The 21031-nt window shown below is 48.8% G+C and overlaps 2 protein-coding genes and 1 long non-coding RNA gene across 6 annotated transcripts in view; 2 read left to right on the plus strand and 1 right to left on the minus strand.

Moving 5' to 3' along the window:
• The window catches only part of ASIC2 (acid sensing ion channel subunit 2), a 399189-nt gene extending 398051 nt beyond the window's left edge, over window positions 1–1138 (plus strand). The window contains exons 10-11 of one of the 2 annotated variants that reach the window (XR_013226960.1): window positions 135–311; window positions 394–1138. Coding sequence is in view for 1 of the 2 variants with exons in the window: in XM_077313633.1 (XP_077169748.1) it covers window positions 135–236 (102 nt within the window). In the remaining variant the exon portion in view is untranslated. Of the gene's footprint in view, window positions 1–134 lie in introns of both variants that reach the window. The other variant, XM_077313633.1, reaches the window with a different exon arrangement.
• LOC143825567 (uncharacterized) overlaps window positions 1–21031 on the minus strand; it is a 42899-nt gene that overhangs the window by 7208 nt on the left and 14660 nt on the right. Inside the window, exon 2 of the long non-coding RNA XR_013226961.1 lies at window positions 2420–2521. This is a non-coding gene — a long non-coding RNA (uncharacterized LOC143825567). The remainder of the gene's footprint in view (window positions 1–2419; window positions 2522–21031) is intronic.
• Window positions 8795–14565, plus strand: PRR29 (proline rich 29). 3 transcript variants are annotated; one of them, XM_077313637.1, is made up of 6 exons: window positions 8795–8935; window positions 9535–9628; window positions 10633–10795; window positions 11606–11802; window positions 13171–13241; window positions 13544–14565. In XM_077313637.1, exons 1-6 carry the CDS (start codon window positions 8797–8799, stop codon window positions 13573–13575), a joined length of 696 nt encoding a protein of 231 aa, XP_077169752.1. In that variant the 5' UTR covers window positions 8795–8796; the 3' UTR covers window positions 13576–14565. The 3 variants fall into 3 exon arrangements, with proteins under 3 accessions (XP_077169752.1, XP_077169754.1, XP_077169755.1); XM_077313639.1 differs by having other exon boundaries at window positions 10680–10795; XM_077313640.1 differs by lacking the exon at window positions 9535–9628 and having other exon boundaries at window positions 10680–10795.

Consider the following 21031-nt stretch of genomic DNA (forward strand, 5'->3'; position numbering starts at 1 on the left):
TCAGGGCCTCCTCCACCCCGTCTAAAGATTGGGAAAGGCTGACGTAGAGGGTGGCATCCCAAATCGTGCCCCTTTGCTACCCTGGCTTCCTTCTTTCTCTCTCTCTCTGCCTCTCCCCCTCCCCCCTTCTGCAGAGCACGTGCGATCCTTTGCCAAACCACTCGGACCCCATCAGCCACACTGTGACAGTCCCCCTGCAAACGACCCTCGGCACGCTGGAAGAGATTGCGTGCTGACGACACCCTCCCCAGGCCCCAGGCACGGCCCGGATGGCAGGAACGCCTAGCCGAGAGCCCGGGAACAGCGCGCAGGTTCGCCGTGCAGGGTGGGGGAACGGCCGAGGAATCTGCTATGCATCCAACTCTTCTCTTTCTCTTTTTTGCCAAAATCCAGCGAGAGATGCCTTGGACTCCCCTGCATCGCCCCTGTCCATTTGGAGATGGGAGGAGGAGGAGGAGGAGGAGAGGGCAGGAAGGGGCGGGGCCATCTCCCCCCCCCAGCAGAGGCTGCGTCTTGGTTTTTGAACTGTCCGAACCGGATTACCGAGGAGCGGCCATTTCCGAGACTGCCCACCAAACTTGTACAGAAGAAGCCTGCATGCCAGTCCTTTTGATGGCAACATCTCCCCCCGCCCCCTTGGTTTTTCTTTACAAGCCACGTCTCTTGTCTAAAAGCTGTTTGTTCGTTTCTTCCCCCCACCACGAAGGGGGGCGGCCACGGCACAGACGCCCCCCCCCCCCCCACGTTCACCGTTCCTTCAAAACTCCACAGGCCGAGTTAGAATAAAGGGGGAGGGATCAAAGACGGACCGCCACACCCCCCCCCCCTCTGATTTTTATCGAAAATCCATGGCAGGGTCACAGAGCTTTGGAGGGTAGCTGAGGTGAGCAGGACCCGGTGAAATCAGCTTGCCTCATCTAACCGCAGGAGTCAGCCCCCCCCCCGCCCAACACACCTACACACAGAGACACCTGCCCCATCAGCGCACACATTTCTGCCACAGCTACTGTTGTGATCAGGTCGGTGTGTAATACGATGTGTGTTTCGGGACTGGGGGTGGGGAGGCCGAGTCCGGCTGACTCTCCACCCTGGCTTGCTCCTCATTCTTTACAGTGCTATTAAAGGAGGTCTTGCAGAAGGGGGGTCCGGTGGTTTCGCTTGTCTCATTTCCACCCTCGCTGACGTTTGGGGAGAGATCGAGGGGAGGGCTTTGTAGGGGGGGGGGCAGGTTCCTGAATGACACCGGAAAAATTGTATTTATTCATGTAATTTGGATACTGACCCTTACTGTGCCGTCTCGGCGGGAAATGGGAGAGGCGTGTTGAAACATTTGGGACTGTATAAACAAGCAAACAGATATAACATAACAACAACAACTGGGTAATCACAACAGGGTCATGGTTAGGGACTTGCAGGGTGTCAAGATCTCCTGGCAAGAGACCGGTTATTGGCCTCATCTGAAAGCCTGGAAGGAGACCCTGCAGAACTGTTGTAGATCTGATAGGGCCTTGATTTCATTGGGGAGCTCGTTCCATGAGGTTGGGCCCACAGATGAAAAGGCTCTGGCTCTGGTTGAGGCCAGGTGTCGTTCTTTGGGGCCAGGGATCCCCAGAGTAGTAGATGGGGTGTGTCGCTCTTTGGGGAATATACTTGAATAGATGGTCCTTGACATACGCAGGACCCTAACCACGTACGGCCTTGAAGGCAAATGGTAAACACAAGCATCCTCTTCTTGAAAAGGTTAACTAATTTGTATTCACTGTTGTTAACTGGGCTGTGGGAGGGATGGCAGCGTGGGCCTACCTCACTCATCAGATCCTAGAAACCCAGCAGGGTCAGAACATGGATGGAAGACCACCGAAGAAGACTCCGAAGATGAAGGCAGTAGGCCAGGGGTGGTCAACCTGTGGTCCTCCAGATGTCCATGGACTACAATTCCCATGAGCCCCTGCCAGCCCCTGCAGTAGTCAACTATTTCGGCTTCTTGCTGGCCTTGATAGCCCCTTGGTGTAAGTCAGCTGCGACTTGAGGGCACTTTACACGCATGCACATTAAGCAGCCACCTCAGCCGCTATCAAGGCTCTCTTGTTGGCCCAGATGGCGGCAGCCCATGATGATGTCATCGCGGCGCCTCAGGATGATGTCACTGTGTCGCTTCACCTGGCTTGATTCACTGGGGCCTGGCGTCATCTCAGGTGGCTCCATGGACTCGCGTGAGCTCGGTTAAGCGTTTCAAGAGAGCATTCCAGTGGAGCCCCTTCCAGCAGAAAAGGGCGAACAGAAAGCGGAGCAGGTGTGAACAGCTGTGTGGAAACGGCCTCAATTTCCAACTCAAGGCAAAATTTGCTGTGACAGAAACATCCTGGGCTGGACCCAGGCAAAGTATCCCATTCATGCAAGGCATTTCTGCCATCCTTACCTTTTCTGCTCGTGCCTCCCCAACTCCTGTTGCAGTTCATTCATCTCTGCAAAATGCTGATTTTTTGAGGGACACAGAACCCTCCGGAGGCACAAGGGGGGTCTGCAGCAATAATAATGATAATAATAATTAATAATAGTATCTTATTTCTAACCCACCCGTCCCCAAAGGTTCAAGGCAGGTAACAACATATATAAAGCCATTTAAAAAGTTTAAATATTCTGCATATAATTGCTTCTGACCATCTTTCATTTCCCAGTTGGGGAAGGACCAATGTCAGTATGGTGAAAATTCAGCTGATGGTTTAGGCAGGGGTCCCCTAAAATTTTGGTGTCATTCCTGGCTTCAACAAGAAGAGGCAACTAGCAGAAATTACCCCACCCTGTCAGTTAGCAGAAAATTTAGCCTGGGTCCACCCAGCTGTTCCCCTGGGAGTGCGCATTTTGAACAGAAAAACATACAGAAATTCAGCAATGCTCTGCCGTTTCTTTCCTGCCTTGTGCTAGCTGTTCAGAAAAAGGATGTACCGGCCAAATTAAAGCCACTCATCTTCCAGGTTATGGCTTGAAAGTCTATTGTGATAATGCCTAATTGCGAACAAGGTGCGCTTGGCACATCATAAATATGTTGCTCATCTCCCAGTAAATATCAGGGGAGCCGTTCCAGAATGACAGGATATTTGATGTATTTCCAGAGAGGCCTCTCTGCACAGAACAGGCATTGGCAAAGGTGCAATTTCAGGAAGGAGAGGAGGCAGGAAGAAAATGCCGCTTGCTTCTCCAGGAGGACGATCCAGAGCGAAAGAGGCCTTGCAGAAATAAATTGGGTTGGTGCCGTGTGGAAAGTTGACCGATCTGTCGATGCTAATGCAAAACTTGCACCGGTGGATAATTAAGGGATGTTTTTCCCAAGTTAAAGTTGCCAACCAGCTTGTGAGGTTCCTGCCGATTGCCACACTAAACCATGACGCCGTGCAAAGATTGGAAGACTGTTAGGACACCTCACTGATACATTGCCGAGACTAAAGAACAATAGAAGAGGAAGAAGAAGAAGAGTTGGTTCTTATATGTCGCTTTTCCCTACCCGAAGGAGGCTCAAAGCGGCTTACAGTCGCCTTCCCTTTCCTCTCCCCACAACAGACACCCTGTGGGGTGGGTGAGGCTGAGAGAGCCCTGATATCACTGCTCAGTCAGAACAGTTTTATCAGTGCTGTGACTAGCCCAAGGTCACCCAGCTGGCTGCATGTGGGGGAGTGCAGAATCGAACCTGGCATGCCAGATTAGAAGTCCGCACTCCTAACCACTACACCAAACTGGCAATAATATCGGGGTGTTTATCTCTTCCTGTCGCCAACCCCCCCCCCTCCTGAGTCTCAGTTCTAGCGGGAAAACAGACTATGCTGCAACAAAGACACAGCAACTCCCTGCGAAAAAGCCAGGTAAGACCTGACAGTAAAGGGAGACGAAACCAAGCACACTTCACACAGCCCATGCCCCCCAAGACCCCCCCCCCCCATTCTGCCAAGGGCCCTATAGCATCACTTAGCATGCCCAATGGGGACAGGTACGGAGTTCCATCAAAGGCTAAATGAATGGCCAGGTGCAGCCAGATGCCCAGATGCATATCTAAGTAAAAGGTCCCGAGGAATGGAATGCACGAATCCGTGGCAGGATCACCCACTTCTGACACAGCTAACCTGAGCTCCTCAAATTCCACAAGCTATGCAGGGCGACTACCTAGGAAGTCCAGAGCGGCTGCATAGACAGAGGCGGGCAATGGCTACCCACCCCTGAAGGTCTCTTGTCTTTAAACCCCATTAGGGGGAATCGTAAGTCAGTGGTGACTTGACGGTCATGAACTACAAGCTTTTTTGCCAGTGGGCAGGTAACGGCTAGGTGTTTGGCTCTTGATCAAGAGTGATGTCCTGGCCTTGCAGACGTAATCATTCACAGGACTCAAAAACAAGAGGTGCCACAGTTCTCACAACCCTCCAGAGCCAGAAATATTTGTTTTCTCCATTCTCAATGTGTGATGAAGTTACAGGAGAGTCCTGGACTCTTGTTTTCCAGCCCCCAGAAATGGATCTATAGTAGTAAAGGACCTCTAAGCAGGTCCAGAGTCTCTTTCCCTCACAACTCAGCAACCAGAGGTTGTCCCAGACTGAGAGTTTCGGGAGTCCTATGGGCCATGCCCAGGTTGCCGCACTGTTTAAAGGTATATTGAGAGCAAGGGAAGAGAAGAGCATTAGACACTCTGGCCAAGGTGTCGAACTAGGGTTTGGGTCTGGAGATCCAGAGTCAGATTTCCCTTCCTGCCATGGAACATTGGTTCAGTTGTTCACCCGAAACTACACAGCCCCAAAACATCCCTTTTCCTCCTCCTCTCCAAGGTACACATGCCCAACTCTCCCACCCTCTCCTCTTCAGCACCCAGAACTGAATCATAGAATCATAGAGTTGGAAGGGGCCATACAGGCCATCTAGTCCAACCCCCTGCTCTACGCAGGATCAGCCCTAAGCATCTAAAGCACAGTATTCCCAAGGAGGCCTAGCCGATGCAGAATAGAGTGTTCTGGTTACTTCCCGTGCTCTGGATTCTCTGATCCTAGCAAGGCAGCCTGATATTGCATTTGCCTTCTTCGCTGCAATATAGCACTGTGGGCTCATATATAATTTCTTGTCCACCAATCGTATGCCCCTTCTGGGGTGCAGAAAGGGAGGGACTCTTCTGCACCCAGTTTGGCGAGTCGTGCCTACCACGGAACATGCCAGCCTGCTGCCAAAGGCCTGTGAGAGGGTGCCACAGGGGAGAGGCTGCCTGAAGAATGGCACCATCGCATGGAAGGATAGCGGGAGATACAATTCAGGAGTGAACAGAGCCTGGAGCTATGGAACACTTTGAAGGTAATAGCCAGCCCTTTGGGGAGATGGGGAACTGGTCTGTGGGGGGCTTCCCAAATCCTTTCTTCACCAACCCACAATTCACAGGCCCCTTACTGGGACACACAACACACACAAACACACATTAACAGTGCCATCCTGTGCAACATTCCCAATGCAGAACAGAGGGGCATTATAACTTCCCTTGCTCTGGATTCTCTGCTTCCAAAAATGCCAGCCTGATATAACATTCGTCTTCTCCGCTGCTCTATGGCACTGTGGACTCCTAGTCAACTTTTTGTCCACCGACCGGATGCCCCTTCTAGTGATTTCCTTTTAATCTGGAGAAAAGCCACAGGGACTGCACTCCAGTTTGGGGTAAAAATGGTGGTATGGCTGCAGACAGAGCATCCATCTGGACCCTCCGCCCACAGTTTACATAGGGGGTAGTGCTAAGGTCCCCTTGCAAAAAGGGGAGGGCCTCAATACTGTGCATTACCCCCCACCCCAGCATGGGGGGTGGGTGCTGCCCCTCCTTCCTCCTCCCGTGCTGCTTACAGCCGCCTCTTCCATGCAACCAGGGTCTGGAGAAACGCAGGTTAAAAAATATTAGTATGATTATATGTGTATACATATATAAGAGACTCTTGTGGCGCAGAGTGGTAAGCGGCAGAAATGCTGTCTGAAGCTGTCTGTCCATGAGGCTGGGAGTTCGATCCCAGCAGCCGGCTCAAGGTTGACTCAGCCTTCCATCCTTCCAAGGTGGGTAAAATGAGGACCCAGCTTGCTGGGGGGGTAAACGGTAATGACTGGGGAAGGCACTGGCAAACCACCACGTATTGAGTCTGCCATGAAAACGCTAGAGGGCGTCACCCCAAGGGTCAGACATTGACTCGGTGCTTGCACAGGGGATACCTTTACCTTTATACATATATAAGGGGAAAATGATCTTTAAAGGCATTTGTTTAAGCACTTTAAATAAAGAACAGGCTGGATCGGAGGGTTCCACCCATCAGCCTCCCGTTTTGTGCCTCTGATCATCACACCACCTCAAGTGGCCAAGGGCGTTCCGTGTGGCCTCCCATGCCTAGAGACCACCCTGGAAAGCAGCCATTATCTCCACGGGGACTATTCAGTCAGCTGGGGATGAGCTGTGATCCCAGGGAATCCCCAGGCCCCACCTGGAGGCTGGCATCCCTAGTTCTTCCCAACAGAGGGGAGCAGGCTTAAGGCCTCAGGGAAGCAGCCGGCGAGGTCCACAAGATCCGCCGGCTGCTTGGCAGCACTGATGAATGGGGCCCCGTAAACTAAATGAAGGACCGTTGGGGCTGGATTAATGTCCTGCCCCTTCCCAGCAACGGGGCCCATCTCCGTTCCAACTCATTCAACATCAGGAGGGCATTTTTCTCTGTCTTGTGGAGACATTTCATTTGCGGGGAAGACAAAGTAACTCTCAGGATCTTAAGAGCCAGCTGCTGCCCCCTAGGAGGAAGGTTTCTTGCCGTAGTTTCCAGCTGTGGACGGGGGGGGGGGGGAGTATTCCTTCACTCTTGGCCAGATTTCCCTGTTGAGGAGGCAAATTTGGGGTCCAGGAGGCGCATACCCGCTCCCTGCCCTCCTAACAACAGTAGGCATGATTTCCTGAATGCTCTTTAGGTTCTGGGAGAGATTTCTTGCTGCTGGTGAACGGGAACAAGGCCATGCACAATTGGGGGGGGGGTTAACCCCCCCTCTCCAGAAAATATTAAATTAAATAAATAATACCAAAAGCTACTCACTGGATCAATGAAAACCTATTCAGAATGATACGAGAGAGAAAAATAATTGAAAAAGAGTTTACAAATCCCCCCCAAAGTGAAAACGAATTAAGACATTTCACAAAAGTTCTGGAATGTATAGTAAGCCAACCCTCCCTTTTTTAAAAAGAATCCTGTGCTTGAACCTGAATGGTCATATTTCCACGGCATTTTGTTATCACAGCCCGGGGGGGGGGGGGGAGATGACTGACATTTCATCCCAAGCACTGAGGAAAAATGGGAGAAACGGAGATTTTTGTGCAATCGCACATTTTGGTCCCACCACTAGCAAAATCCTCAATGCATAACTATTGGTTACTATCTTGGTACCTTTGTAAACGGTTAGCCACTATAAAGCTGTATTCCATTCTGTGATCAAGGGAGGGAAAAAATCCAGAATGAATTTGAGTGTTTGCAATTTAAGGCTAATGGCACCATCTGGTGGCCACAGTACTTAGTGCTTGTTGTTGTTGTTATGTGCGAAGTCGTGTCCGACCCATCGCGACCCCATGGACAATGATCCTCCAGGCCTTCCTGTCCTCTACCATTCCCCGGAGTCCATTTAAGAGTCAGAGAATCACCCAGAGCGGGAAGAAACCACTGAGGGTCATCCAGTCCAGCCCCCACCCTTCTTCCTCTCGTTTTAAGCACCTTAAACGTGGAGCACCCCTTCTCGGGGACTTAAAAATCACCCACTCTTGACTGGTTCTCATCCAATCTCCTCCTAAAAACTTCCAACAAGGGAGACTCCACCACCCTCCGAGGTAGCCTATTCCATCTACTAACAGCCCTTGCCGTCAGAAAATGCTTTCTAATATTTGAGCTTCCTTCCCCGTAATTTGAACTCATGGCTCCTAGTCCTGCTCTCTAAAGCTGCAGTACACAAGCTGGCCCCCTCTTCCACAGGTCTGTCTTTTGTCATAGTTCACCCCGGCTACCCTATCCCTTCTGGCCCCTCCTCTTTTCCAGGCCATGCATAAGGTGAACAGATTTTAACATTGGTAAAGCGGGACACCATTGACTGGGGGGGTTCTTGATTAAAATTTTGGTCTATATGGAGCAACAAAAAGTTTCATAGAACGCAAAGATAGTATTGTAATATATATATATATTTTAATTTCAACGTAAGTACAATTTGCCAGGTATCCCCAGATGTCCCTCCAAAAGTGGGACAATCTGGTCACCCCACTCTCTCAACCTCTCCTCATAAGGCACAGATTCCAACCCCTCAGCCACCCTAGTTGCCCTTCTCTGACATCTCCCAACTTGTCAAGATCTTTCTTGAGCTGCAGCGCCCAAAACTGGACGCCTCCCTCCAAGTTGGAGAGGAACCACTGATGACCCACAGAATCCCCTTTGGGTTCTACCAACCAGCCAATTACAAATCTGTTTGATGGTGAACTTACCCATCCCCGTTTTTACTAACTTTCTCACAAAAATAGCAGCAGCAGCATTATTATTTCAAATTTATTTCCCACCACTCCTGAAGCCTGGCCTAATCCATCAGGGCTCTTATGTCCCTGGGAAGGCCCTGTTTCGGTCTGACCTCTTGGCTTACTCTGGGCTCCAGTAAATTTCATGGCTCAGATCCTGAGCATTCACGCTGCACCCTGTCTAAGCTAAGGCCGTGTACAAACCAGACTCAGAGCGGCCTCCTGGCAGGGCCAGCGTGTTTGTATGCAGCTTCCTTGGCAACCAACTCATGCGTTTCCTTCCTTGTTGTAGCAGCAACCTTCTTCATTGGGGCTGCCTGGGACTTTGCTATGGATCTGGAGTCAGCTGGAGATCCCGGGGGGACGCAAGGCGTGGCCTCACCACCAGTTCACTTCATTCAGCAACCAGTAAGTGGACCTTCTGGGCTGTGGAAATGGGCACAGATTGATTTGTATTGACTCCAATCTCTGCATTGCTTTTCCCCCAGTGGGGACCCAAAGTGGCCTATATATCCTTCTCTCCTCCTCCCTGCAATGTAGGTCAGACTGTGTGGCTCACCCAACAAGACCCAACCAGCTTGCGTGACGGAAGCGGGATTCGAAGCTGGGTCTCTCCGATTCCAGTCCAACGCTCTAACCATGGTGTTGTAGTTTAAGAGCAGCAGCTTCTGAACTGGCGAGCCGAGTTTGATTCCCCCCTTCTCGACGTGCAGCCAGCTTGGTGACCTTGGACTGGTCGCAAGTCTGTGTCGAACTGTTCATGCAGAGCAGTTCTGTTAGAGCTCTCTCAGCCCCACCTACCTCACAGGGTTTCTGTTGTGAGAAAGGAAGGGAAGGCAACTGTGAGCCACTTCGAGACTCCTTTGGGAAGTGAAAAGCAGGGAATGAAACCCAACAGTACAAATCCCTCCCGTCCTTTCTGGAATTATTAAGCCAGCCTCTACCGCAGAATTAAAACGAGCCACATCCGAGCCAGGGAAAACAGACTGGATTTCTTTTTCTCCCAGGTTGCCCAACAGCCAGAGGTGACAATTCTTCAGCAGATGCCCTGGACCCCCTCTTCTGCTCCTCTGGCCAACAGAGGAGGCCAAATCAGGGAAGGTAGGGAGCCAGCAAATGAGGGAGCCGTGCCTGCCACGAGCCAGGGGGTCTGGAGGATGAGAAGGGTGAAATTGGGGGCAGGAGCACTGCCACATTCCTTTGCAGGGGGTGTGATGGATTCCGTCCCAGACTGGAAGGCAGGAAACGGGGACCAGGGGCTGGCCAACTAATCTAAGCGCAGACCCGGAGGTGTTTGTGTGCACAAGGTCCACTTTGGGGCAAAGCCAATGCAAGGCCAAGGGGAGAGCCAATCCAGTTTTTGGCATGGTGGTTGCATCTGGGTTGCAGTCCGACTGAAGCAACAAGTAGTTTCTGGCAATGCCTGATGTCAAAAGCTTTTTTGTGTGCCATCTGACCTCAGGGGGGTCAAAAGCTCTCCACCATCATGTGAGAGTCAATCGTTGGCCGGAAAAGGGGGGGGGAGGAAAAGAAGGGTGCTGTTTTTCCTCCTTGAAAGGGATTTTGTCAGTTCCTCCTCCTGTGCTATTAAAGGCCAGGAAATCGAACTAGCAAGGACTGCTTGGATTTTATATATTTTTAATAAAGATGACGAAGAATAAGAAGAGCTGGCTTTTAGAACTGGCTTTTTACTCCCCGAAAGAGTCTCAAACAGACTTACAATCGTCTTTCCTTCCTCTCCCCACAACAGGCCCTCTGGGAGGTAAGTGGGGCCGAGAGAGCTCTGACAGAACTGCTCTGTGAGAACAGCTCTATCAGGACTGTGAGCAGCCCAAGGTCAGCCAGCTGGCTGCACGTGGAGCAGAAACCGCTATTATAAACCACGGTTTCCTTATTAAACGGCAGGAACAGCAATTAGATAGTTGTCTATTTGTGATGACAGGGCCATATGTGTAGTTTTGAGAGCAGTATTGTGTGTATATTTATATATATATATATTTTAAAAATGTTAAGTTGAGCTGCAACCCAAAAAATCCCTTGACCACTGGCCAAGATCTCCATTTTACACTTAACGCTTTCCTCCTTCCCTCTTGTTCTGTGTCAAGCCTTCCTCTTGCATTCTTTCTTTCCTTTGCTCTTTCTTTCGGGGCAGATCTGATGGAGATGATGATGATTCAAAACACCCAGATGCACCAGGTGATCATGAACAAACTGGCCATGGCAGCAGCGGCCTGCTTTGGGCTCAGCTCGGCTCAGTCGTCCGCCCAGGTGGGTATCTCAAACTGGACTACCGTCTCCCCCTCCCTGGAATGTCCTCTTAAAATTGCCCTGTGCTTGTCACTCATCAAATGAGTCATAACCTTGATCCTTGTATTGACGAGACAGCCTAACAGTAGAATATCAGGAACAGAATGAAATCTCAATCTTTCAATCTCTCTCATATCCCCAAAGGGCTTGAACTCAGATATGACTGCCCCTCCCTAACTCCACAGGATGTTTTCTTCCTCTTCCCGGGTCCACGTGATCAGAGACCCCACCCTGTGCAGCCATTAAAAGCAGCGGCTTCTAATCTGCCCAGCCGGGTTTGATTCCTGGCTCCTCCACATGCAGCCAGCTGGGCCTTCCTCTGATAAGAATATAAGAGGGGCCCTGCAGGATCAGAGCAGAGAGGCCGAGGCCTTTCCCTGATGCTGCCTCTGGGCTCTGGGATTCAGAGGATGAGTGCCCCTGGACATGGAGGTTCTGGTCAGTCACTAGGGCCAGTAGCTCTTGCTAGACTTAAGCCTCCACAAATCTGTTTATTCCTCTGGCAACAAACCCCACGTTTGAACCCAGATTCCCCCAGCACCATACTTCTTGCCTTCTCTCTCCCTCTCTGCTTTTCTGCCAGTGAAGCAAAACACAGAGGGCTCCCATGGTGAAGGTTTAGCTATCCTATGAATTATTGTGCCTCGTTTCCGGGATCGTACATGGTCGGGTACTGACCAGATCCCTGCTTGTTCAGCATCCTGTGTGCCTCAACCATCCCCTTGGCTACAGCTTTCCCCAGGTTTTCTTCCTCTCCTTTGTTCCCTGCAGGTCCCCCATTTCCCTTGGCAGGTAGAAGATGATGAAGACGCTGAGCCGGAAACTCTGGTTTTCCATCACCACTACCCTTCCTGCCCCAACGCCGTGCCCTTCCGGGACTGGCGGTCCCTGCCTCGGGCATCTGCTTGGCCGCAGCCGACCATTCGCCACGTGGGCCCCGATCCTCAGCCAGCAGTAACACAGGATGGGTGAGTGCAGCCGGATGGGAGCGAGTGTGTAGACTTCGCACCCAGGCCTGCATCCCAGCAATGCCCAGGTTGGAGGACCTCCACGGAAACTCCTCTGTGTTGTGTGCATAAGGCCCTTGGTTCAGTCCCCGGCATCACCCGTTAAAGGCTCACTTAGCAGAGGGTGGGAAAGACCTCTCCCTGGGACTCCCTGCCACAAATTTTGTTAATTTTTACGGTGCTACTGGGCTCTTGTTCATTTACTGATAATTGATAGTTGCCCTCCCTTGCTCCTCTCCTCTGTCTTATCTTCACAACGACCCTGTGAGGTGGATTAGGCAGAGTGTGCTTGTCTCATCCAAGGTCCCCATGCAGCTTTCCATGGCAGAAAGTGGATTTGAACCTGGCTCTCCCACAGTCTGATCTGACACCTACGATATCATGCTGTCAATGGGCCTTCTACTAGTTCTTCCAGTTTCTAGCATTTAATACAATAAGAATCCAGCTGTTTTGGCTGTGGCTCCCTAAAGGCCACATAGCTCTGCAACAAAAAGGATGGGGGGGGGGTTTCCTCGTTAACAGGAGATATACAGCAGACTTTCTCAACTATTTTACCACTGAGAAACCCCTGAAACGTTCTTCAGGCTTTGAGAAACCCCAGAAGTGACGCAATCACACAGAAAATGTTTGGGGAGCAGAGCTGAGGACACGCCCACCCGTGGCCCCTCCCCTTCCTGCCCATCCAGGCTCGCCATTGGCCATTTTGGGAGGGGATGGATAGGCTGGCATGACCATAGATGTTCCTGTTACCTAATAAAGGTTTAATAATTTTAAAATATATATATAAAAGATGAATTAACTCCCACCTATTTGGGAAGCCCCTCCAGGGCCGTCAAGAAAAAGCTTGGCATAGACTTCTGAAATGCTCTAGTGAGCAACAATTTCCAGTTTTTAAAATCCTGAGAGGAAGAATGAGGGCAGGAAAGGACAGGAGAAACGGTACCCAGAAAATACACAGAGAATCCTTGCGGTGGGAAGTGGGCTTCCCATTAAAAACAGTCCCCACGTGGTTCTTTCATCTGAAGCTATGCTGAGTGATACAAATGGCTCCTGCTTCCGTGTAATTCATTTGCAGTTCTGCTGTTTACAAAGGAAGACTTAGAGCCCCTGTGGCAGATCTCCCAAAAGCCTCTTGTTCTCTTCCTGAGGCTTTTGCACAGCGCAATACAGATATTTTGGTCTGCCGCCATCAGGACTAGAACCTTGGCTTTTAACAACATGCACAAGCTGCTTGGGGGGGGGGGAGTGGGATGCAGAATTCTGCACCTGTGCCATGGGATCCACAGAACTGCCATCTCAGTTTCACAATCCCTCAATTTGTTCCCACAGCCCCGTGGTCCCTCCACCGCCGCCACCGAGCGCAACCGGAACAGTGACAGCTGACGTCCCGCCAGCATCAGGTAGGCCTTGGCAAGACGGTTTTCGTGTGGGTCTCCCCGATCTTCATGCCTACACTGTGCTGTCTGTGGGTGTTCTTGCCCCCAGCTGGTTTTCGGGACCCCGTGTTCCAACGATCCTCCCTACAGCACGATCTCAAGCCTGATCGCCAACTTTAATAGACTCTCCTCCCGCGCTGATTAAATCACGCTAAATATATTTAACGCACGTAGACCCTCCGTGGGGCGGATCCAGACAGCTTTCAAGCCCCATGCTTGGTGTGTCAGCAAGGCTGAAGTCAGCCAATTTCTTTGGTCTTTTCCAGAATACTATGACTTCACCCAGGGACGGTTTTGACTGGATCGAGGCCCGGAGGGCTGGGCAGCCCCTGTGTAATCGTTGTGCGTTCACAGCGCAGACCGTTGGGAAGAGATATGGTCTACCTGCCCTCTGTGATCCAGCTTCTGCACATATCAGAATTGTCTCCATTGCTGGATGGACCAGGCATAGGGTAGACAAGCTCCAGGTGGGATCTGGAGTTCTCCCAGAATGACAACGGCTTTTTAGAAAACAAAGGTTTGTCCTCCTGAAGAATATGGCAACTTTGGAGGACAGATGCTATGGTGTTGTCAGCGTTTCAATGTGCAGAGAGGGGTATAGCACCTGAATTCTTAAAAGAATAAAAGTTTTATTGTGATTCTTGTATAGGAAGAGAGGAGAGAGAATTAGCCCTAGCTACCTGTCGTGTTCAGTCTGACTGGAAGCAAACAGGGAAGAACTGTGTTCAAAGGAGCAGGAAAGCTCTACGGAGCCAATTAGACACACGAGGAGATCATTCGAAAAATATCAGGAAGTTCCTGGTCTAACTATGCTAAATACACATCTCCTATATTGCCCCCTGCAGGACATTCTTCATATCCATCTGAATCTTGCACACTACAGATCTTGCCTATTCCAGCATAGATTCTAGGAGAAATTCTTCCCCAAATGTCCCTGGCATTCCCCTCCCCAAATCTCCCCAAAGAATTTCCCAGGGCAACTTTGGCAACACAACCCCGGTTTTCACTTGCATCCAAATGTTTATTATTTATTTAAAATTATTACATCCAGATGTTTATTAATAGGTCGTTTCTGACCAGATGCCTGAGATCCCTTGTATCTCTCTCCCAATGACTGCCTCGGGTGTGGTGGGTAGACAAGATAAAAATATATCAAGCTGGCGATGGCAAAAACTTCATTCAAACGAGTTCCTAGGCATAAAGCCTCATTTGTGTTTTAATTCATCAGTGAACTTGTTTCTTAATTGTTTTGTTTGTCAGGGATACTAATAAAGTCTTCAACACACTGCCTTATATTTTATACCTTATATTTTAAGACATGACTTGGGTCTATTGATATCAAAGGTCCATAAAGGTAACTATCTTATAAATGAGCTCTGATGGGTAACAGAAGAAGACAATTAAAAATTATTGTTGAAGAAGGCTGTAGACGGGGTAGAAGGGGGGGGGGGAGACCAAAAACATAAATTCTGCATGCCCATGATGCTGAGGAGAAGAATTACTACAGGGAAACGTCTGACCAGCAGAGGGCACCCACAACCAAGCAGGGATTTTTAGAGAGGTAGCAAGCCAGAGAACTTGTATACATGTTTGAGGGTCCCGACAAGACATGCAATTGGTCCTTCATGGAGGTCCTGGTTAGGTCCATTAAATTGTCCAGTGAACTGCTAGGAATGGGGACTCAGCAAATCCCCATTAAGAGTCCAGGATAACAGGTCCTTGCTCTGAGCTCTCTGCCACAGATTGTCCCCATACACCTCAACTGGGGTGTTGACCTGGATTTTGAATTTAGTCAATGCAGCTGATGAAGGGCAGGTTGAAGATAGGCCCTGGAGGGGGATCCTCATAAAGACCCTCAGCAGCACCACTTGTAACTTCTGGACCAAAGCCAAGGATAGAAGAAGAAGAAGGTTTGGCTCTTATATGCCGTTTTCTCTACCCGAAGGATTCTCAAAGTGGCTTACATTCACCTTCCCTTTCCTCTCCCCACAACAGACACCCTGTGAGGGAGGAGAGGCTGAGAGAGCCCTGATATTACTGAAGAAGAAAAAGAGTTGGTTTTTATATGCTGCTTTTCTCTACCCAAAGGAGTCTCAAAGGGGCTTACATTCACCTTCCCTTCCTCTCCCCACAACAGACACCCTGTGAAGAAGATGAGGCTGAGAGAGCCCTGAGATTACTGAAGGAGAAGAGTTGGCTCTTATATGCCGCTTTTCTCTACCCAAAGGAGTCTCAAAGTGGCTTACATTCACCTTCCCTTTCCTCTCCCCACAACAGACACCCTGTGAGGGAGGAGAGGCTGAGAGAGCCCTGAGATTACTGAAGGAGAAGAGTTGGCTCTTATATGCCACTTTTCTCTACCCAAAGGAGTCTCAAAGGGGTTTACATTCGCCTTCCCTTTCCTCTCCCCACAACAGACACCCTGTGAGGGAGGTGGGGCTGAAAGAGCCCTGATATTCAAGCTCCATCAGAACAGCTTTCTCAGTGCCGTGGCGAGCCCAAGGTCACCTAACTGGCTGCGTGTGAAGGAGCGGGGAATCAAACCCAGCTCACCAGATTACAAATCTGCACTCCTAACCCCTACACCAAGCTGGCTTAGATAGACCCGCATAGAGCGAATCACAGTAATCCAGTCCAGAGGTGACCATCACATGGATCACACTTGGCTAGGTCTTCAGGGGCCGGATTGGGTGCTAGGTGCATTCACCTGACATAGATGGTAAAACGTGGGGTGAGCTATGTTCATGATCTGAGCCTCCTTAGAAAGGAAGGCATCAAAGATCACTCCAAATTGCTGATGGAGCGCCAGGTTGTGAATTGCACTCCATCAAGACAAGAGAAGCATGTTTATCATTCTGGTCCTGCCTTTCCCAGGATCTTCATCTTCAAGGGGTCAAGCCTCAGGCAGCTCTGCCGAAACCACCCAGTCCAGCCTCCAGCAAAGACAGGGGTGTATCTGGCCGACCGCTCATCAGAAGATAAGATCTGGGTGTCATCGGCAAACTGGGGACACCCCAGCTCATATCCCTGGGTCAGCTGCACTCTCTTATATAAGACTCAGTAATTAAGAAGGGGATTGTTCACCGCTTGGAGACTGCATAGGGTAAAGAAAAGCAGGGTATAAAAGCTGTTGAAGAAGAAGAGTTGGTTTTTATACCCTGCTTTTCTTTACCCTAAGCAGGGTGTGTATATATATATGTGTGTGTATATGTGTGTGTGTATATATATATATATATATATATGTATGTATGTATGTATGTATGTATGTATGAATGTATGTATGTATGTATGTATGTATGTATGTATGTATGTATATGTATATGTGTGTGTGTGCGTATGTATGTATGTATATATATATATATACACACACACACACACACATACATATACATATACATATACATATACATATACATATACAATATACCTATACCTATACCTATACCTATACCTATACCTATACCATATACCATATACCATATACCATATACCATATACCTATACATATACCATATACCATATACCATATACCATATACCATATACCATATCCATATCCATATCCATATACCATATACCATATACCATATACCATATACCATATACCATATACCATATACCATATACCATATACATATACATATACATATACATATACATATACATATACATATACAATATACCTATACCTATACCTATACCTATACCTATACCTATACCATATACCATATACCATATACCATATACCATATACCATATACCTATACATATACCATATACCATATACCATATACCATATACCATATCCATATCCATATACCATATACCATATACCATATACCATATACCATATACCATATACCATATACCATATACCATATACCATATACCATATACCATATACCATATACATATACATATACATATACATATACATATATGTGTGTGTATGTGTGTATGTGTATATGTGTATATGTGTATGTATATGTTTGTATATATGTTTCATAGCACTGTGGTAAAAACTCGATGGAGAGGTGGTGGTATTTAGCGTGAAATAAAAATATAAATAGTCCAGTTGCATTTTTTCAAGAAAATGTGCCCTGGCCTTGGGTCATTTCTGCGCTCCTGTGAGATCTGCGCCCTAATTGACCATTTCTTTGGCGTAATGGCAGCTCTGGCCCTGCAGACATGAAGGGAATCACAAACTGTTTGGGAAAACTGATGGGGAAACATAACCTTCAAAGAGCAAATCTACCAGAAAAGAGAGGACCCCACTTCCCCATCTCCACAGGAGTCTACTGCATACTGCGTACATTCAGCATTCAAACAAGAATAAAAACACAGGAAAGACTCTGCAGATTAAAACAACCTGAGAAATCGGCACCAGCTGAATGTGCTCTGAAATAATCTGGATGTTGTAGAATCCTATTTGAAAACAGCGACTACTAAAATTCACAAATACCGATCCAACATCAAAGAAGAGAGTCTGAAAAACAATGAAACCTGGTGACCAGCCCTAAACAACACCAGAATAGAAAATCATGGGCCTCTAAAAACACCTCACAATTGTTCATTAGATAAGACAGGCAAGACCTTGACTATTGGACTTTCTAATGAACACCAGGATACAGGGGGGGGGGGAACACTTCCTAATGGGCTTGCTAATGAAGTCCACCAACACAGAAAAGGAGCTTCCTAGTTGCGGTCTAGCCCTTGGAAGGCCCCCAGATAAGACAGGAATTTTACATTACAACCCCCACCCCAAGAAGTAAGTAAATGTCCAGCAGCCACTCTTTGACATGTGTCCTACCTCTGAAGACAGCAGCCACAATTACTGGAGAACTAAAATTTCCAGAGCATGGCCACACGGCCTGCAAAACCCATAACCACTCAGGCAATTCATTTTCTGCCACTTCCACGTGTGCTCCTTGTGCTTCTGTTGCTGGCTGGCACCAGGATGTTGTGGCAAACTGGGAAATACACTGGACTTTTGCAGTCCTCCCTAGCTGGGGCAGTACAAGAAGCCCACAGGGGGTTCCTTATGTTTCTTTATTCTTGTGAGATCATGTGCGTGCCAGTTCCTTTAGAAAGACACACAATAACAAGCGTTCGGGGCAGGGGGAAAGAAGCTTTATGGATTATTAATCTACATGCTGTTTACCCAGGGATGCCAGCTTCCAGGTGAGGACCGGGGAGCCACTAGAATTACAGCTCATAGAATCCTAGAGTGGGAAGGGGCCATGCAGGCCTTCAAGTCCCACCCCCTGCTCAAGGCAGGATCAGCCTTAAGCATGCAGGAGAAGGATCTGTCCAGCCGCTGCTTGAAGACTGATTGCCATTGTGGGGGAGCTCCCCACCTCCTTAGGCTGAACTAATTTGACTGTGAATTTTTCTTCCTTGCTATCTAGCCGGTACCGTTCTGCACTTAGTTTAAAGCCATTCCTGCGGGTCCTCTCCTCTGCTGCTGCTAACAGGAACTGCTACCTGCCCTCCTCCAAGGCACAACCTTACTTCAAGAGAGCCATCTGGTCCCCTCTCAGCCTCCAATTCTCCAGGAGGAACATCCCCAAGTCCATCTTCAGAAGGAAGGAAGGAAGGAAGGAAGGAAGGAAGGAAGGAAGGAAGGAAGGAAGGAAGGAAGGAAGGAAGGAAGGATGCTTTGGAGGGTGATACATTATACCCCAATAAGTTCCCTGTCCTCCCCAAGCTCCTTCCCCCAGCCTCTAGGAATTTTCCACCCTGGATCTGAGAATCCCAATCACCCACCAGAGGCTGGGAGGGGTACTGGAAACCCTACAATTATCAGTCATGCAAAGTGGCTTAGTTTCAGCTATGCAAATGGGTTTTTTCCCCATCCTTGCTCCGCTCTGATCTCTGACTTTAATGATAGGGTTGACAGCTAGATAGTCAGCTGCCAGGTAATGGCTGGGGAGCTCCAGCTATTCCAATTGATCTCCAGGGAAAAGGTATCCCTCCATCTGGAGAAACGTGGCTGCTTTGGAGTGAGACCCCCCTGTCAGTCTCTCCCTTCCCCAAACACCATCATCCGTAGGCTGCACCCTGAACTTTTCCTGATAGTTCCCAGCCGGATACCAGCCAGTCTTTAAATTTTACGCAGAAAACACATTAAAATGTATTTTCCTCTTTCTCTGTTCTATGTACACCGCCCTGAGACATCACAGTGAGGGGCTGTGAAGGAGCTGGCTGGCTGGCTGGCTGCATGCATGCATGCAAAAATCCAAAGCTGCAAAAAGGAACCAGGTAATTAGTGACCACAAATAAAAATGTTGAGGGGAGGGAGAGAAATGAGGCAGGTCAGCTACTGAGCTTCAGGGGAAAAAACCAAGGTGGGAACGTTCGGTTGCCAACCTCAGGGTGGTACCTGGAGATGCCCTGCTTATTACACTTTATCTGCAGATGACGAAGTCCATTTCCTCTTTGGAGGGAGGACTCTGACCTTATACCTAATGCGGTCCCTGCCCTCTCCAAACCCCACCCCCCCCTCCAAATTCCAACCCCGAAATGTCCAGGTATTTCCGAACCCAGAGAAGCTCTATCAGAGAAGCCTTCTAAAAAGATATGATATGTCCAACATTCTTTTAAACATCCATGAAGATAACCATATGTTATTAATAATAATTAATAATATTCATCATTTAATAATAATTAGATTTATTACGCACCACTCCCGGAACCAGAATATATTATTAACGGCAACAGATGCTGAGTACATTAGGGTCATTCTTGTAAATGTTGTCACCACGTGATCCCCCTGGCCCCGTTTTGGAGTGATGAACCCATCTGGGACACCTTGATATTTAGAGGTAAGGATCTGGCCTTTTTACAGGGCATGCAGTTGGAATTTTGCCTAGTGAATAATGATTTGGACATATTATCACCTCTAATGTGAACTGTTTCCGCACAGGTTGAATATATAGCGCATAGGGAGAGAGAAGTAGAATTGTCTATAAGGTAGGCATTTTTAGGTTTGAAGAATTTATTAGTTTTGTTATACGAGACTTGTACGCCTTTCTGTACATTGATGCTTGAGAGCCACTCACACAAGTACGCATCAAAAGTGAGCAATTTCTAACCAAAAATGAGCATTTCTTTTGGCGTTGTGCATGTGATTCTGCCATTGCCCGCTTGGTTTTTGTCTCTCTGGCCTCTTTGATGGTGGCAGTGGCCAGAAAGGCCAGCTGGGCTTCAGAGGTGGAAGTAGCAGGTCTACGGAGCTCCTGCCAATGGTCAGGAGGCATACCGGCTGGCCGTGGATATACTCAACTTACCTCCTGCTGGCTCTGTGTGGTCAAAGTGGGAGGGAGGTGGGGAAGAGCCCCTGACTGGCCCTCAGCGGGGAAGGGCCTTCCCAGTGAGATCCAGTCAGAGCCCCCCACCCCACCCCGGTTGATGCTCTCAATGACATGCCAGCGCATCTGAGTGGCTCTCAGTGGGAAGGGCCGTCCCCACCGACGGCCACTCAGAGAGCCAACACGTCATCTGAAGAGCCCTTCACATTTTATGTGGTATGATGCTTCGAATTGTTTTAGATTTCCAATTGCTATTGTTACATGGAAATGTATATTGGAAACCCCCCTGAATGGGCTGTGCTTGCTGGTAGAGGCAGTAAATAAATCACACATTAAAAAAATAATAATACACAATTTTTTTAAAAAACCTCACAGAAGGAGCATTCACACTGTTCTGGCCTTCCGTCCAGACCGACAGCTTGATGATGAACCTACATTATGGCTC

The sequence above is a fragment of the Paroedura picta genome, chromosome 16 (genome assembly GCF_049243985.1).
Source record: "Paroedura picta isolate Pp20150507F chromosome 16, Ppicta_v3.0, whole genome shotgun sequence".
NCBI classification, from domain to species: Eukaryota; Metazoa; Chordata; class Lepidosauria; order Squamata; family Gekkonidae; genus Paroedura; species Paroedura picta.

Coding starts and splice junctions, on each gene's coding strand:
- PRR29 (XM_077313637.1), top strand. CDS start 8,797: ATGCGTTTCCTTCCTTGTTGTAGCAGCAACCTTCTTCATTGGGGCTGC. Junction 10,796..11,605: donor CGGCTCAGTCGTCCGCCCAG/GTGGGTATCTCA, acceptor TGTTCCCTGCAG/GTCCCCCATTTCCCTTGGCA. Junction 11,803..13,170: donor CCAGCAGTAACACAGGATGG/GTGAGTGCAGCC, acceptor TTGTTCCCACAG/CCCCGTGGTCCCTCCACCGC.